The 16,323-nt window shown below is 47.5% G+C and overlaps 2 protein-coding genes across 4 annotated transcripts in view; both read right to left on the reverse strand.

The window, feature by feature from the left end:
- Positions 1-5,780, reverse strand: part of Limk2 (LIM domain kinase 2) — a 69,847-nt gene extending 64,067 nt beyond the window's left edge. The window contains exon 1 of the mRNA XM_052736316.1: positions 5,601-5,780. Coding sequence (XP_052592276.1) covers positions 5,601-5,616 — 16 coding nt within the window. The 5' untranslated portion in view covers positions 5,617-5,780. The remainder of the gene's footprint in view (positions 1-5,600) is intronic.
- Positions 5,781-11,688: 5,908 nt separating this feature from the next.
- The window catches only part of Rnf185 (ring finger protein 185), a 40,879-nt gene continuing 36,244 nt past the window's right edge, over positions 11,689-16,323 (reverse strand). For all 3 annotated transcript variants that reach the window (XM_052736321.1, XM_052736322.1, XM_052736323.1), the window contains 2 exons: positions 15,459-15,576; positions 11,689-13,879 (listed from right to left, as the gene is read on the reverse strand). In XM_052736321.1, the coding sequence (XP_052592281.1) occupies positions 13,782-13,879; positions 15,459-15,576 (216 nt within the window). In that variant the 3' untranslated portion in view covers positions 11,689-13,781. The remainder of the gene's footprint in view (positions 13,880-15,458; positions 15,577-16,323) is intronic.

Below are 16,323 nucleotides of genomic sequence, written 5' to 3' on the forward strand. Positions count from 1 at the left end.
TGATCCATCGGATTAGAGGAAAGACCTCATCAAACAGAATCCCAGGGTGAATCAAGGAATGCTCTAAAGGAAGTAGGTGATGTCTCATGTTTTAGCTGTTAGCAGATGTAAATTGATAAAAGATCGATTCCCACTGCTATATAAGTGTAAGCAAGAAGACTCGTAACTGCTACAGTCCCCACTGAAGTGCCAAAGTGATATGATGCATAGAGACATTCCCTATCCTTCTCTAGCATGTCTCAGAAAACCCAGTCCTCTTCCAGGTCTCACTGACCAGAGCCAGTCCCAGCATGGGAATCACCAGAAAACGCAGAAAACCCACCATGAATGTGGAGGTCCCAATAGAGCATCCTAAACATGATGGGCTTTTAGTGAACTAGGATAGCTTTTTTGTTTGTTTGTTTTTTGAGACAGGGTTTCTCCATGTAGCTTTGGCGCCTGTCCTGGATCTCACTCTGTAGCCCAGGCTGGCCTTGAACTCACAGAGATCCACCTGCCTCTGCCTCCCGAGTGCTGGAATTAAAGGCGTGAGCCACCGCCACCCGGCTGAATTTAGATATCTTGAGGCTGTCTTAGGTTCTACCCCTGGTGCCTTCACCCACATCTAGGGCCACCCAAGTCACCCTGCCCTACCTATGTCATGAGGCCCCTCCTACCTACCGGTCATCGCTACCACTAACACCTGATGTCAGGGGCCACTGTACACCTGCAGATTGGTATTCTGTGCCCATATCATGACTTCTATGATTTACCAAGCCCAGCCTTCTCCACTCCTTGCTCTACCACACACATCGATGTGTGTACCCACTCCTGCTGAAGACCGAAGCTCACTAGCTGTGCGTCCTACTCTACAGCTTTTCACGGTTCTCATTCCTCTCACATCAAAACAAAACAAAACATGAAAACCATCTACAATTGCTCAGATGCTGTCTTCTTCAAGAAGTATTCTCTGGGGCTAAAAGCTCATTGGGAACATTGGTGCTTAGCATTTGTGATCAGTTCCCAGCACACACACACACACACACACACACACACACACACACACACACACACACACAATCTCCCTAGCCCCATCCCTGACCAAGACCGGCAGCCACTCAGTACACTACTGTATTTCAACTTTTAAATGTCATGAGCACACCTGCTGACCACCCACTGCTCCTCACCCCTTATCTTACTTTCAAAGCATCTGTCCTGACGATCCTCGCATGATGTAATGTCTATCTCCCCACCGAAACACACTCCACGGAGGAAGGGGCTTGTCCTATCCTGCTTTGTCACTCGGGGCTAAACACGTGAACACAACTTTTGATATTCTGTTGTCACATATAGGCTTTGCCACAACTCATCTTGATTTTCATCCTCTTTTTTTCTTAACTACCCTAACCAGGCATCAAGTTTCTCAAAAGCACAAACCATGGATTATTCATGCCCACAGCTACTTTAGTGTGTGCACACAGACACGTGTGCATGTTCCTGTGTTAGGGTGCATGGGTATCTGCATGAGTGCATATGGGGTCAACCTTGGGTGTCCTTACCCTGAAACCTTTCACTTTGGTTTTTGTCTTGTCTTGTTTACATTCATTCATTCATTCATTCATTCATTCGGGGGAAGGATGTGAGCACCAACAAGTGTGGTGCTCAAGTCAGAGGACAGCTTACAGAAATTAGCTTGGGTTCTGGTGACCAAACTCAGGTCTTCCGGCTGGACAGCCATCTCAGCAGTCCCAGACACCTTGTTTTTTTGAGACAAAGTCTCTCACCTGGACCTAGGGCTAACCAGTTCAGCTGGGGATCCACCTGTCTCCACCTCCCTAGCACCAGGCTTTCAAGTGTGAGCCATCACATCTGGCTTTTTATACGGGGCTGGGGACCAAACCCAGGTCCTGATGCTCGCACTATCCCCTCAGCCCCCCTACAGGTATTTCCTAAGGGTCTGTATGTTCCTGCCACACGTCTCCAACATCCTGGCCTCCTATATTAGTCCTGGCTCTGACCCTGGACAAGTCTGTTTTCCTCCTGGAGCCTCAGTTTCTTCAACTGTAAAACAAGGAGACTGCACATAATCTCAAATATCTTTCTTGGCTCTGGCATCTGTTAAAATTTGTAAGAGGTAAAACTTGGCCCAGCCCAGTTCCAGAGACATCACAGGCACTCGGTAAATATTTGATTTCCTGGTTGTTGATTCTCCGGTTACACAGGAATGCGAGGTGTCCGAGAGTGTAGTCTGAACAGAACAAGTCAGGTGCAAGCCCCACTTCCCTCCCTGACTCGCCAGGCAACCTTATTCTGTTGTCTGTAATACAGGAAAGACGAAACACTAAACTGAGCCTGGAAAACATGAAGTCTGAGCCAGAGCCCTACTCGTTCAGTCATAAACCTGTGAGAAAGTTACTTCAGGCCCTAAGTCTCCTTAACCCAAAAAAGCCACTTATAGGGCTGAGGAGCCTCGTAGTAGAGTAACTGTCTAGCATGTGCAAGACCTCAGGTTCCACCCCTCACCTGTCAAAACAAACCAAAAATGCCTGCCACTTCAGCCAGGCGCAGTGCACAGGCCTATACGGGAGACTGAGGAAGAGCTTGAGTCCACAACTACAGAACCACCAGCCTAAGCAACACAACAGCAGGCCACTGTCCTTAACAGAAAAACGAGCACTGGTCGCTCTTGCAGAGGACCAGAGTTCAAAATCCAGCACCCACATGGTACTTACACCCATTAGTAAAACTCCAGTTCAAGAGGATCGTCTGGGGGCTGGAGTGATGGCTCAGGGGTTAAGAGCACTGGCTACTCTTCCAAAGGATCCAGGTTCAGTTCTCAGCACCCACATGGCAGCTCACAACTGTCTGTGACTCTAGTTGCAGGGGATCTGGCATCAACAGACATACCTGCAGGCCAAACCCCAATGCACATAAAACATAATCTTAAAAAAAAAAAAGATTTTAAAAGGGGGCTGGAGAGATGGCTCAGTGGTCAAGAGCACTTGCTGCTCTTCCAGAGGACCCAAGTTCAATTCCCAGCACCCACATGGCAGCTAACAACTGTCTGTAACTCCAGTGATCTGACACCCTCACACAGACATATATGCAATGTGCATGAAATAAAAATAAATAAATAAAAAAAAAAAAAAGAGGATCGTCTGGCCTCTGTAAGCACCAGGCATGCATGTGGTACATGTGTATACATGCAGGCATGCATATAAAATAATGCTTTTTAACCTAAAAACTTTAGTTAAAATTAAAGTAAGTTTAAAAGGTGCTGAGGATACAGCTCAGTGATAGAGTGCTTATCCAGCTTGCACAAGGCCCTGGATTGATCCTTAGCAACACACACACACACACACACACACACACACACACACACACAAATCAAAAGTGACTAAACTCTTGCACAAATTTCTGAGAATCAAAGATCAAAGCTGAGACTCTACAGTGGTTAGGAAAAGTCACCAAAGCCAGGCAGTGGTGGCGCTTTCGCCTTTAATTCCAGCGCTGGGGAGGCAGAGGCAAGTGTATCTCTGAGTTCAAGGCCAGCCTGGTCTACAGATTGAGTTCTAGGACAGCTAGGGTTATATAGAGAAACCCTGCCTCAAAAAATAAAGAAAAAGAAAAAGACACTGAAAATCAGTTGAGCTGAAGAACTCCAAAAGAACATGTTACAATTTTTTTATTAATTAATTAATTTTTATTTTATATACATTGGTGTTTTTCCTGCAAGAATGTCTGTATGCAGGAATCAGATCGCCTGGAACAGTCATTACAGACAGCTGTGAGTTGTCATGTGGGTGCTGGGAATTGAACCTGGGTCCTCTGGAAGAGCAGCCAGTGCTCTTAACTGCTGAGCCATTTCTCCAGCCCCCACATTTTAAAATTTAAAAACAGGTTTTATTTATGTGTATGTTGTCTGTGTGAACATATGCCATGACAGTGCAGGTACCTGTATAAGACAGAAGGTGTTGGGTCCTTTGGGGGATGGAGTAACAGAACTGAGAACCAGTGGGGTGTCAGGAACCAAACTCTGGTCCTCTGCAAGAGCAGCACATATTTCTCCAGCCTCATTAAAACAAAACAAAACAAACAAACAAACAAAAACCTTGGATCTCTGGTGTAGCCCAGGCCGGCCTCAAATCCCTATGTAGCAGAGGATAGCCTTGAACTTCTGATCTTTCGGAGCACTGAGACTACAGGCATGCACCCTGTGCAGGTCTAGGCAGTGCTGGGGATGAATCCCTGTGCTTTAGGCATGCTGGGCAAGCCAACTGAACTACACCCCAATCCCCAACTCAAATTTGTTTGTTTGTGTTTGTTTGAGACAGGATTTTTCTGTGTAGCCCTGGCTGTTCTGGAACTCAATCTATAGACCAGGCTAGCCTTGAACTCACAGAGATCCCCCTGCCTCTGCCTCCTGAGTGCGCCACCAATGCCTGGCCTCAATTTTTAAAAATGAACTATTTATTTAGAGACAGAGTCTTATTCTGTAGTCCACGTTGACCTAGTTAGTATTCCACAGGCAGACCAAGCAATTCTCTTGACTCTACCTTCCTAGTGCTTGGATTACAGGTGTGCACAACCACAACCAGCCAGGAAAAATAAAAATAATTAAAAGGACGAAACAGAGGCATTTCCGCCCGGTGCTTTCTTTCTCCAGAGCATATTATCACCAATGAGGACAAAAATCCCATGCTCCCGTAGTGAGGAAGTGACCCACTGGCGGCCCAGTCCTTGAATTCAGGATGGAGGAAGTGACTGTCCACGGGCCGAAAGCCAGGAAGTGGAGGCAGCTATCCAGTCCCTCCCCCACCCCTAAAATTCTTGACCTTTCTAGAAAGTTTTTGCAAGTCGACCGTGGTAGACCTAGAAACTGAGCCACTCACACAGGTGGCTGGGAAACGGGCGGCAGAAGGCTCCTGGTGCCTCGGGGCAGGAAGTTGCATGGTGATGAGTGAAGGCGCTTCAGGCCCAGCTAAGCCAATTCTGAAATTACTTTCACACAACCCTTCCCCTCGAGGTTCCCGGCATCATCCTGCTGGTTTCCGAGACCACCCAAGGACTCAACAAGTCCCCTGGGAAGACTTGAAACTGTTCTCCACATGAGGTGGAGAGCTTTGAGCCCCAGGAAGAATGGTCCGATCTCTTATCTACAGTCCACACCATAAACTCCACACTCATATTCTATGTACAGGACCTCCCCAAAATCCCAGGCTCCAAAGATACCTTCGAGAACTTTGGGTCTACAGAAAACCCAGAACCCAGGATAACTCGGAATCTCAAGTCCTGAGCCCTGGAAGACCCTGTACTTCCCATATTCCAGACTCTCTGACCACAGAGAATCTCTGGTCCCTCGGCTTCCGTAACCTGGAGACCTGCCCCGACTGCAGATCCGGAGACCCACCTCGTGGGAAGCCGCCCCACGCGCAGGCCACTAGGAGCCCTCAGTCTGCGGGACAACCCACCCCTACTTCCAGAGTCCCAGGACCCCTAAGTCCCGGGGGAGCCGCGGTGTTCGGTCCTCCCACCCTGCCAGGTCAGGATCCGGGACCCAAGAGGATCCAGCCAGCCAGAAACCCGCGAGCGGTGCGCAGGACGGCGTGGCCCTTTCTTACCCGCCAGCGCCGCCATGGTTCCGGGCGCGGACACCAGGGGAAGGACCACCCGGTAGCAGCAGCTCAGGTCCGCGCCCGCTTGCGGTTTAGAGAGGAGGTTGTCTCTGCCTCTGCAGCAAGAAGGATGCACCGCCTACGGCGCCCGGGGAGGACCAAACCGCACCTGGCACCGGGACCCGCCTGCCGACGCCCCCGCCCTGAAGCCCCACCCACTTAGGTTCCCGCCCCGACGCCCCGCTCCGCCTCCCGCATAAGCTCCGCCGCGTCTCTGGCGCCCCCTAGCGAGCGGCGTCCTCTAAAGGCGTTCGGATTGATTGAGTATATAGGCTGGGCGTCGCAACACAGAAGACCCTCAGCGCTCAGTATAGCCCAGTTTCCCTTCCACACTACCTGAAAATGACTCTGTTCATCAGGTGCAAAACGTGGGTACGAATCTCAGGTCTTTTGGCTCCCAGTTTGTAATCGGCAATGTGCACGTGGAGAAGCTCCCAGCTAAGAGAAACCACTTTTACATGTCAAATGTAACATGGAAGTGAGGTTCCCAAACGGAGGCCAAGGAAACACAGTCTGCTCTGGAATGTTGAGTCCAGGACTCCTACCTCCCGTATAAAATCCCCGGATACTCAAGTCTCATGGAAAATGGTATAAGCTTTGTCTATAATCTATGCATAATCCTCATATGCTTTATTTTTTATTATTTTTTGTTTTGTTTTGCCAGACTGATCTTGAACTTACCAACCTCAGCTTCTTGAGTCCTGGGATATCCTTGCTTTATATCATGTTTAGATTGCTTATAAAACCCAAAACAATACAGATGCTATAACAGTTATCTTATTCTGGGACAAAGAACAAGGAAGAAAGGTCTGGGCACTGGGCCTGGGGCTCAGCTGGTAGAGTGCCTGCCTAGCAGACTCCTGGGTTTGATTCTGAGCACCATGATGCAATCACCTTGTCATGCCAGCAGGAAGTTCATCCTCAACTGCATACCGAGTAGAAGGCTAGCACAGGAAACAAAGACCTTAGAAGAAAAAAAGAAGGGGCTGGAGAGATGGCTCAGCAGTTAGGAGCACTGGCTGCTCTTCCAGAGGTCCTGAGTACAATTCCCAGCAACCCCATGGTGGCTCACAACCATCTATAGTGGGATCTGATGCCCTCTTCTGGCATAAAGGTGTACATGCAGACAGAGCACTCATATACATAAATAAATAAATCTTTTTTTTTTTTTTTTTTTTTGGAGCTGAGGATTGAACCCAGGGCCTTGTGCTTACTAGGCAAGTGCTCTACCACTGAGCTAAATCCCCAACCCCCCTTTTTTTTTTTTTGGAAATAAATCTTTTTAAAAAGGTGGGAGGGGACCTGAAGAGAAGAGATGACTGGGGGCCGGGCTGAAGAGAAGAGATAGCTCAGTGGTTCAGAGCACTAGCTGCTCTTGCAGAGGATCTAGGTTCAGTTCCCAGCATCTACAGCACAGCTCAGAACCACCTGTAATTTCAGTTCCAGGGAATCCAATGCCCTCCAAGGTACCAGGCTCACATGTGGTTCACATACATACATTCAAGCAAAACACTCACACACATAAATAAAAAATTAGCTAGGAGTGGTGGTGCATGCCTTCGATCCCTGAGTTTGAGGCCAGCCTGGTCTGCAGAGCAAGTTCCAGGACAGCACTACACAGAGAAATTCTGTCTCAAAAAAAAGGGTGTGAAGGTGTTTAGTAATGGCATAGGTTTATTTCCCTTAATAGTGTTCTTTTTTTTTCTTTTGTTTTGCTTTGAAACAGAGTCTCATATAGCCCTAGCTGGCCTCAAACTTGTGTTGTAAAAGATGGCTTTGAATTCTTGATGCTCCTACCTCTGTTTCCAAAGTGCTAGAGTTATAGACATGTGCCACCACAACCACTTCCCTAACAGTTTTGGTTCTGGGTCCACTGAATCCACAGTCACAGAACTGTGGAACAACTAACATACTGCAGAGTGAGGCTGCCCCACTGGAAGAACAGGAGCAGCCTGCTGCTGGAGTGCAGGCCTGCATCACAAGGTCTCCAAGCTGTTCAAAACAAGCACAGCACCTAGCTGCTTTATTAAACTTCTCCAGATGTTGATAATAAGGGGCAGAAATATAGCGTAGTGGTCAAGAGCACCAGCCGCTCTTCCAGCAGACCTAGGTTTGATTCCCAGCACCCATGTACAGATAGCTCACAACTATCTGTAACTGCAGTTCCAGAGGATCTGACTCCCTCTGTGGGCACAAGGCACATATGTGGCACACAGACATATATGCAGTCATAACACCCATAAACATAAAATAACAGCTTTAATTTTTTTTAAAGATGCTGGTCATTGGAGGTAGAAACTTCCAATAATGCCACGCACATCAAGTGAAACACACTTGTGAACTGACTTTCTCTGGGGGCTGCCAGGTTAAAAACTCCTATAGGCTAGGGATGTAGCTCAGCTGGTAGAGAAGGGGTGCCCAACATGCACGGAGTCTTGGGTTCCACCACACACACACATACTGCATAAGCAGGACATCGAAGCGTACACCTATAATCCCAACCCTCAGGAGGGAAACAAAGAAGGATCAGGCAGGAAGTGCATCGTCAGTTATATAGTGAATTTGAGGCCAGCCTGGCATGCAGGAGACTCTGTTTAAAAAAAATCAAGCCGGGTGTGTGGTGGTGTAGGCCTTTAATCCCAGCACTTGGGAGGCAGGGGCAGGCAAATCTGTGAATTCAAAGCCAATCTGGTCTACAGCAAGTTCCAGGACAGCCAGGGCTACACAGAGAAGCCCTGTATTGTAAAAACCAAAACAGTCAGTGAGTCAATCAACCAACCAACCAACCAATGGGCAGGGCAGGGCAGGGCAGGACACTACACAGTCAGGTAGAACTTTCTCTTCCTGGGTTTGGAGACTAGGTTTCTCTCTGCCATGTCAGCTGCTCCTTAATGTCTTCCTAATCTCTCATCCTGGGTCTTAGGCCATTGCTATTTCCCTCAATCAGATTTCAGTAAATGGGAAGGGTGTCTAGAGGATCGGGAAAAGGGTAGGAATGGGGCCCAAGGAAACCAATCCTGCCTCCGACTCTGCCACCAGCTGCCTCAGCTTCACCACTGAGTAAATAAAGAGTACAGTTCTCCGTCTTCCTGCCTTGACTTTGTAATAGAAGTGGCTGCTAGTCAGATGTTTCTTCTGTGGTACCTCCGTATGGCCCAGTGTGCACACAGTTTCAGGGAGGAGGGCTGACTTCCCTCCTGGGAACCCTCTAGAGCTGTGGGTTTCCCTCTGAGGAAATACGGGATTTATAGGAAACACTACAGTGTACTAAGTCAAAGTGAAAGAATCCACGGGCCTCTTCTGACAAGCCACTTCGTGACTAGCAGAGAGGAAACAGGACTCTACTCATCCTGCATATGGAGAGGTTCTGCTGTATTTTCCCAGGCACAGAGAAATGGGGAGTCTTACAACCAACACTCCCTGGCGTTCTTTGTCCCTCTCCTCCACAACCCAGCACCCACATCTGAACTCCTCCCATTTTTTGTTAACTGCCTTTCCTTCCCACCCCGACTCTCTCTCAGTCCACTTTCTCAGTACCTCCGGTCTCCAAGTTCCTCCAGGAAAGTCCAGGTAATGCAGAGGAAAAATGTAAAGAAAGGGGACAGCTACCTGAAGGAGGATAAAACAAGAGGCAGCATTCCAGTGTGGACCCCACAACCATTCCCACACCATCGAGAATAACGAGGACGGTTTGGAGAGCAGGAAGGGTCTGGGCAAGAGGCACATCTACTAGGTTCCTAGAAAGCACCCACCTCACCAGCTTATTTAGCTAACCACCATACTTGGTTAGTACCCAAGACTAGATCCTGGGGGCTGAATCACAATCAAGTCTCTAGACTCTTGAAGACTTGGACCTTACAACTACCTCAAACTGGTCTTGGTGACTCATATCCGTGGTCACAGATACTTGGGAAGCTGAGGCAGGAGGATCGCTTGAACCTAGTAGTTCAGGGCCAGGTTGGGGAACGTAAAGGAAATACAAAAGGGATGATGACATCGGCTGTCTAGGGATTGCCGGGTTCGCTCCCTGCTGTAAGCAAACAATTGAAGCAGCAGATTAAAGTAACAACTTTACACATTCAAGATGGACTAAAGATGGACACTGGCTTAAGTGTTTTATAGGCGCTGGGTCCTCCTCTCTCCCCTACTGGTCCTGTCTAGACACGGCCCACCCTGTGCCTTCCTGCAGTTTCTCCTCAGAGTCTTCTGGGAACAAGAAGCTACCATCTCAGGGAGCCTGCCTTAGCTGTCCTTGCCTACTGTGTTCCTCTAACCCTGCTTCAAAGCTGTTACAAAATCAAGAAGCAAAGCCCCTCCCATTCTGCTGTCCTAAGAGGACTTGCTTGTGCCCACCTGGATTCTGTCATTGCCACTTGCCCTGGCCTCAAACCGAGCCTGTCTTTGACTTCTAGAATCCTGAGTCATCACCGAAGAGGGACAGATTTAGCTCCAAAAATGTTTCTGATCTCGTCAGTTCCTTGCGTAAAACCTTCACTAGCTCCCCACTGCTTACAAGATAAAGCCTTGGAGCCAAGCCCTCACTAACACATTTCAATGGGCAGCTGTTTCTTGCTCCCCTCAATCCAGGACTCTGTCATGAATATTCCCTGTCCTTGCATACCATGTTACTCCTACAACAGCATCTTTTCCATATTATCTATAATTTTACGCCTGACTCTTCTCAATTCTAAAAACATTTTTATCATGTCGTTTTGTAACCCTTATGGATTAACTTAGGTCTGCACTCAGGTTCTCATGCCTACTAAACCATCTCACTAGCCACTGTTTTTGTATATTTGGTTCCCCATTGAAAACAAAATTTCCGACATCACTGGCTTATGAGTTCTAGCAGTTCCCTTACGTTTTTTTTCTTTTGATGGTACTTGGGTTTGAACCTAGGCTTCACTGATAAAAGGTGCTCTATCACTGAGCTGTATCTCCAGCCTTGTTTTTGCTTTAAAAAAATTAAAGTTTTATTTTTTAAAGATTTTTACTTTATGTGTTATGACTGTTTTGCCTACATGTAAGCATGTGTAACATGTGGCATGCGATGCTCTTAGCAGTCACAGAAGGGTGTTGAACCCCCTGGAACATAATTACAGTCTGTGAGCCAGTGTGTAGGTGCTGTTAACTGAAAACAGGGCATCTGCAAAAGCAGCCAGCACTCTTCAGCAGTGCTCCGTCTCTACAGCCCCGAAGTTTTTAACTTCCTGTGTAGGACGTGGCAGGGTGGGTGAGTGGCGTGCACATGACATGGTCCCTGTGTGGAGGTCAGAAGACAACTTTGGGACTTGGTTCTCTCTTTTCACCCACCCTACAGGTCCCAGAGGTCAAGCTCACGTTGTCAGGCCTGGTGGTGAATACCTTTACTAGTCTGAGCCATTTCACCTCACTGGACTTTTAATCCTCCTGCCTCAGTCTCCTGAGTAGTTGGGATTACAGGCTTGTGCCAACAGGCCTATTCTGAAGTTTCCTTACCTCTACATTCTCCTGCTAGATCCTGGCCACTGTTAGGTAGAAGCCTAAGAGGAAGAAATGTGGTTTTTTTTTTTTTTTTTAAGAGGGTATGACCTGTAGCTTTGGTGTTCTGGAGCTTGAAGCTGAGACAAATTCATAACTTCATCAACCTCTATTTCATGCCATGCATTAGCGAGCAATCTCAAGGAGGGCATACTCTCTGCTCCAGGGAGAGGCATTGGCTTGTGGGCCCTCCGGATCTATACCTCCACACAGGGGCCATTTTAACACCGAGTAACCTGGGATTTCTCTACATGGCACACTCAAGGCAAGACACAAGCTAAGCTTCATCATGGCAGTTTCGTGTTTGCAGACGTAGGAATTCCATGCATTTGTCCGGCCCGGGGCTACTTGTCACAGGCAGCTAGACCTGTAGTTCACTCTTCGCAGCATTCCTTATCAACAGGTGTTTGAAGACATTAACTTTACTAGACTAGACAGGTGCTTTCCAGGAGCCAAACCAGTGTGCCCACTCCCCAGCCACTAACACCCCAAAACACAGAGTCCACACTCACAGTAATGTAAAACCATTTAATTCTAAATCAAATCGCTTTCACAACAGTGAAAATCAGTGGCTCGTCAAGGTATGCTGCCTTACATGTTCCCATTTTCTGACTGTCCTTGTCCATGGGGGTGGCAGAAAGGTGGAGGCTGAGGACATACAAAACAAAGAAGGGAAAGCTGATTTGGCTACAGGACGAGTGGTGAGCCTAAAGAGTATAGCCTACAAAGGAGAAGGGACTCCCAAGTTGGCTCTCCTGCCTCAGCTGCCGGCAGGTGTGTAGCCCTGTAATGTTCACAAAGGGCACATGGCCATCCCAGCTTTGTTACTGGCATGCTCCTGGAATGCCTTTGCTGAGTGCACACCTGGGCTCATTCCATTTCACCAGATTCCAAATGATTGACTCCACTACTTAAAACTCTTCTTTCCTTTCTTTGGGAAACTCATTTCTTTTGTGTTCACTGGCTTAAGTTTCCCTCTACCACTCAAGGCTACACCACACTGAGGGATTCTACCAATTCTCTCTAGAACAGAGACACTCCAGGGGCCCCGGGACTGGGGATTTCCAAGTGACACAGAATATTTAAAGTCTGTCAGCACATTATAAAGTTGCTTATTCTTACCAGCTGGATTTGCCAAACCACCCTCCCACTCAATACTTCATACTGTATCCATTTCGATACTAACACTGGCATTGGCAGGTGGGGACCGCGAGTGAGGAGGAGGGCTCTCTCATCATCCTCAAAGTCTAGGATTCCACAGATTATGGAGAGCCGTATCTAGAAAAGTCACCACCCGGTTTCTGTTATTGCTGGGGCAGTGAGTGCTGAAGAAGTGAACAAAAGGGTCCAGTAGAAGTTCATCTTGCTGCCCTGCTGAGGTCTCCAGTAAGAGACATTTCTAAGATGAAGCCTCATAGGCAGAGCAAGAACCGTCTGAGCAGGTGAACTATTCTCCTGCCTGGCACCACACTCCCACAATCAGGTTCAGAGGAAGCAGCTTATGAATTTCAAGAACAAATCGATATGTGGGAAGAATAAGGAAGACCATACTGTATCACTGTGGTCCTTTGCTTTTACATATCACCAGGGGTTGCTTGCTCAGGAGCCTCATGTGTCCCTGGGTTCAGCAGACATTCAAGGAGTTTTCAGGTAAATCCATCAAGCTATACCAACATCAGGGACTGCAGGTGGAATGAGAGTCCTGAATGCGTTTAAAAAGGACAATGGCTTCTGAGGATGGTAGTTCTACATGCAGCTGGCTGACCTGAGAAAGCCTCCAGTTTCTCTGGGCAAGTTCTGAGAGAGGATTACTCAGGCTTCTATAGCCTAGGGGCAGGGATACTTGTCCTGCTGTCCCTGCATCAAAGCTCTGAAGCAGAGTAGTTGGTTCAAATTCAGCAGTAGTCTAGAGGAGAAAGCTGATGGGAAATCTGAGCCAAGTGACACCAGGGACAATCTACCAGGAAACCAGGCAGTCAGTCACTCAAGCTGCTTTCTAGGGCCAAGACACTGAATGAGGCCCAGAGCCAATCAAAGACCAGAGTCTCTGGTAAGGTCCCACAGCATCTTCAGCTCCTGTTGCTATAATTATGACCTTCTTGGGGCAGGGCAGTAATTCTTCTGTCTTTGCTGAGGAAGGGGAGGGCAGGAGGGCAGGCAGAGCAGCACTGGGATCTGGAAGGGAATCTCTCAGAATAGCAGAGGCCACTTACCAAGGGTATTTAAACAGGTGAAAGTAAGTTTCCATAAATACCATTTGGTTCATCCCTTCATTTTTGTAATATAAAGTTCTGGTGAAAGAAACTCTGTTTCTTTCTTCCCATCTCTTCCCTGTGTAGAGCTGGGACCTGCTGAGAAGGCTGGAACAGGAGAAGTGATTCAACATAAGACCTGAGGTTATAGAAGGGTGTTTACAGCAGTGGTGAAACTGGGGATTCCTTGCCAACTGGTTTTGAGTTCCAAAGCTCTAATGGAGAAGCAAGACTCCTTGATGTGTTTCTGACCCTTGATTCCAGGGGTCGGGATTAAACAAGTCCAACACCAGGAGTGGGTGTGGCACATCACCAGTCCAGAGGTGCTGCTGTAGATGCAAACAGGGGTCCTGTATTAGGCGATCAGGAGCCAGAACATGATCACCAGGGCTACAAACAGGAAGAGACGTGACAGGAACTGCTCATCCACATACTGGGGTGTCCCAGGGACAGCTAGAGAGACAAGAAGGAAGAGACTTTGTCAGAAGACTGTGCATGCTGCCCACTGGGGCCACAAATGGAGAGGATGAATCTTTGTTTTGTTACAAAAACAGAATCCTGCAATGAAAAGACCCCCAAACTTCAAATAATAGGACCCCAAACAAAAACAAGTGAACTACTACAATGAGGCCTTGATCTCCAGAAGAGCTGTCCTGCACATGCAAGTTAGCCAGGGGACTAGGAGGAAACCCTGCAGGAACAGGGACCCTCTTGCCTGTCTTCTCTATGCTGCTGTATGCACGGTACTACTTGGTGGGTCTCATTTAAAACAGCAGCAGCAGAAGCAGAACATGGGCCTTCTGAGACCATAAGGGCTCACACATGAGCAGCACTCTCCTGCCTCTTTGCACACTATTCCAAAAGGCTCTCTGCCTATCTGTGAGTCTGCTTTTTCCAGAAGAGAACCAGGGCCCAGCAATCATATGGCAAGGTAGAAGGAGACTGAGTGAGAAACTCTACTCGATAGAGTTCTCTGCTCAGACTGTAGAGGAAGGAAGGTGACAGAATCCATGTCCAGGCTGTGCAAATCATACCAAACATGACAAAGAAAAACTGGGAATGAACTGGGGGAGATCCAGTCTGAATGCTGGACCACGATAGAAAGCACTGAGCCAGTCGGAAGTTCCTGTTGCCACAATAGGGATCTGTCTTTCCTTTAAGGCAAATCACATCCTGCCCTTTGGGGTCCCCTTCCGCTGAGAAAACAATGTGTGAACAGCAGAGAGACATTCCAGGCAGATAAGCCATGGAGTAGTGCCCAGCATTTTGTGGGTTGCATGTCATTCCCTCAAAGTTGGTTGCTCTGATAAACTCATGCAGGCAGGCCACCAAGAGGTTTATCGCCTACTATGTTCAAGGAATCAGATGAAGCAGGGGAATAGCTTTGATGATTTCTGAGTGTTTGATCATATTCAGAGCACAAGTTCCTGACCAGAGCTACACTGGTCACTTCTGTTCCTCATACTGTACTCAGGGCCCAGGAGGCTCCAAAGACTATAAGCAGGGCTCAACTGACCATGTCATCTTTTATAGGCTCCATGACACGGGTGGTGGCTTAGGCATCAGAGTATAATGGAGTCAAGCACACACCCTGCTTCCTTGCTGTACTCTGAATGCAGCTGTTATAGACAGGTGGCTGAAGGGAGAAAGACAGCAGCAGGTGACAGACATAAACACAGTTCCCAAAGCTCTGAAGCTTTGAAGTATCAGCGCCATTTTGTATCCTGAGAGAAGCTGGGCAGAGATGTCAGGGAACAGGAGGCCCTAACATTTCACTTCTCCCTGGCCCCAAATGGTCAAAGTGTATGTGTCTGTGGGGGAGCACACGTGTAGAATTAAACTTTTTTTTTGGTTTTTTTGAGACAGGGTTTCTCTGTGTAGTTTTGCACCTTTCCTGGATCTCGCTCTGTAGACCAGGCTGGCCTCGAACTCACAGAGATCCGCCTGCCTCTGCCTCCCGAGTGCTGGGATTAAAGGCGTGCGCCACCACCGCCCGGCCATTCATGATGTTTTTTAAAGAAATGGGGCTTACCTGGAGGAGGCCGTCCGTCGTTTATGTTAAATGCTGTGGCAAATATCCCAAATGGAAATGCTCCTATTCCAAAAGACATCTGAAAGCCACCATCTCCAAATCCAAATCCTTGAAATCCCTGTGGAGAAGAAAAGCAATTAAGAAAAATAGGCAGATTTATCCCACATTTCTCAAACAATGTCTTACATCACAGTGCATGTGGCACCCATGTTTTCTTCTTGTCCTTCTGTCACAAACTAGGGCCTCAGCTCTTCCTCCCACCCAGGCCCAAGAGGAAAGGGACTCGAGAGGCACATCTCACCTTCTAGCCTTAGCTCCAATCTAAGGAGCTATAAACGGTGCAAAAAGGGCCCATTCTGACCAAAAGTGAAACACACTGTTGTCAGCGTGTTTAGATCATTTATATGGGGTTAGATCATATTCCAGGGTTCCATATTAGCCAGTAAAATTTCCTACATGCTATTTATAATAACTACTGACAATCAGTCCCATACCCAAATGCAAAGGAACATCACAAACTACATACTATAAGCAGTAACAAGTTTTCTATGTCTCATAAATGTATTAAAAGGACCTGTAATTAATGGTGTTATATTACAGAATATACACATGGGATTATATAAAAAAAAAATGGAATTCTGATTGGTCAAACAAAATCTTGCAGCATGTTCTCCAAGGACCTTGGTGCTCATTTATTCAACAAGACAGAAAACCTTCTTGTGACTTAAACTGTCAAACTGCTTAAACACCTGTACATGAAAATATGAGTATGTTGTCAATATATGTGTAAGTATTTCCCTTAAAACCTTCAGGGGCTGCAGATAGAGCTGAGTTTTCAAACCCCTGGTTTGCTCCAAAGCATTGC

This window comes from Peromyscus californicus, unplaced genomic scaffold (assembly GCF_007827085.1).
Source record: "Peromyscus californicus insignis strain IS unplaced genomic scaffold, ASM782708v3 Scaffold_13__1_contigs__length_99412109, whole genome shotgun sequence".
Lineage (NCBI taxonomy): Eukaryota > Metazoa > Chordata > Mammalia > Rodentia > Cricetidae > Peromyscus > Peromyscus californicus.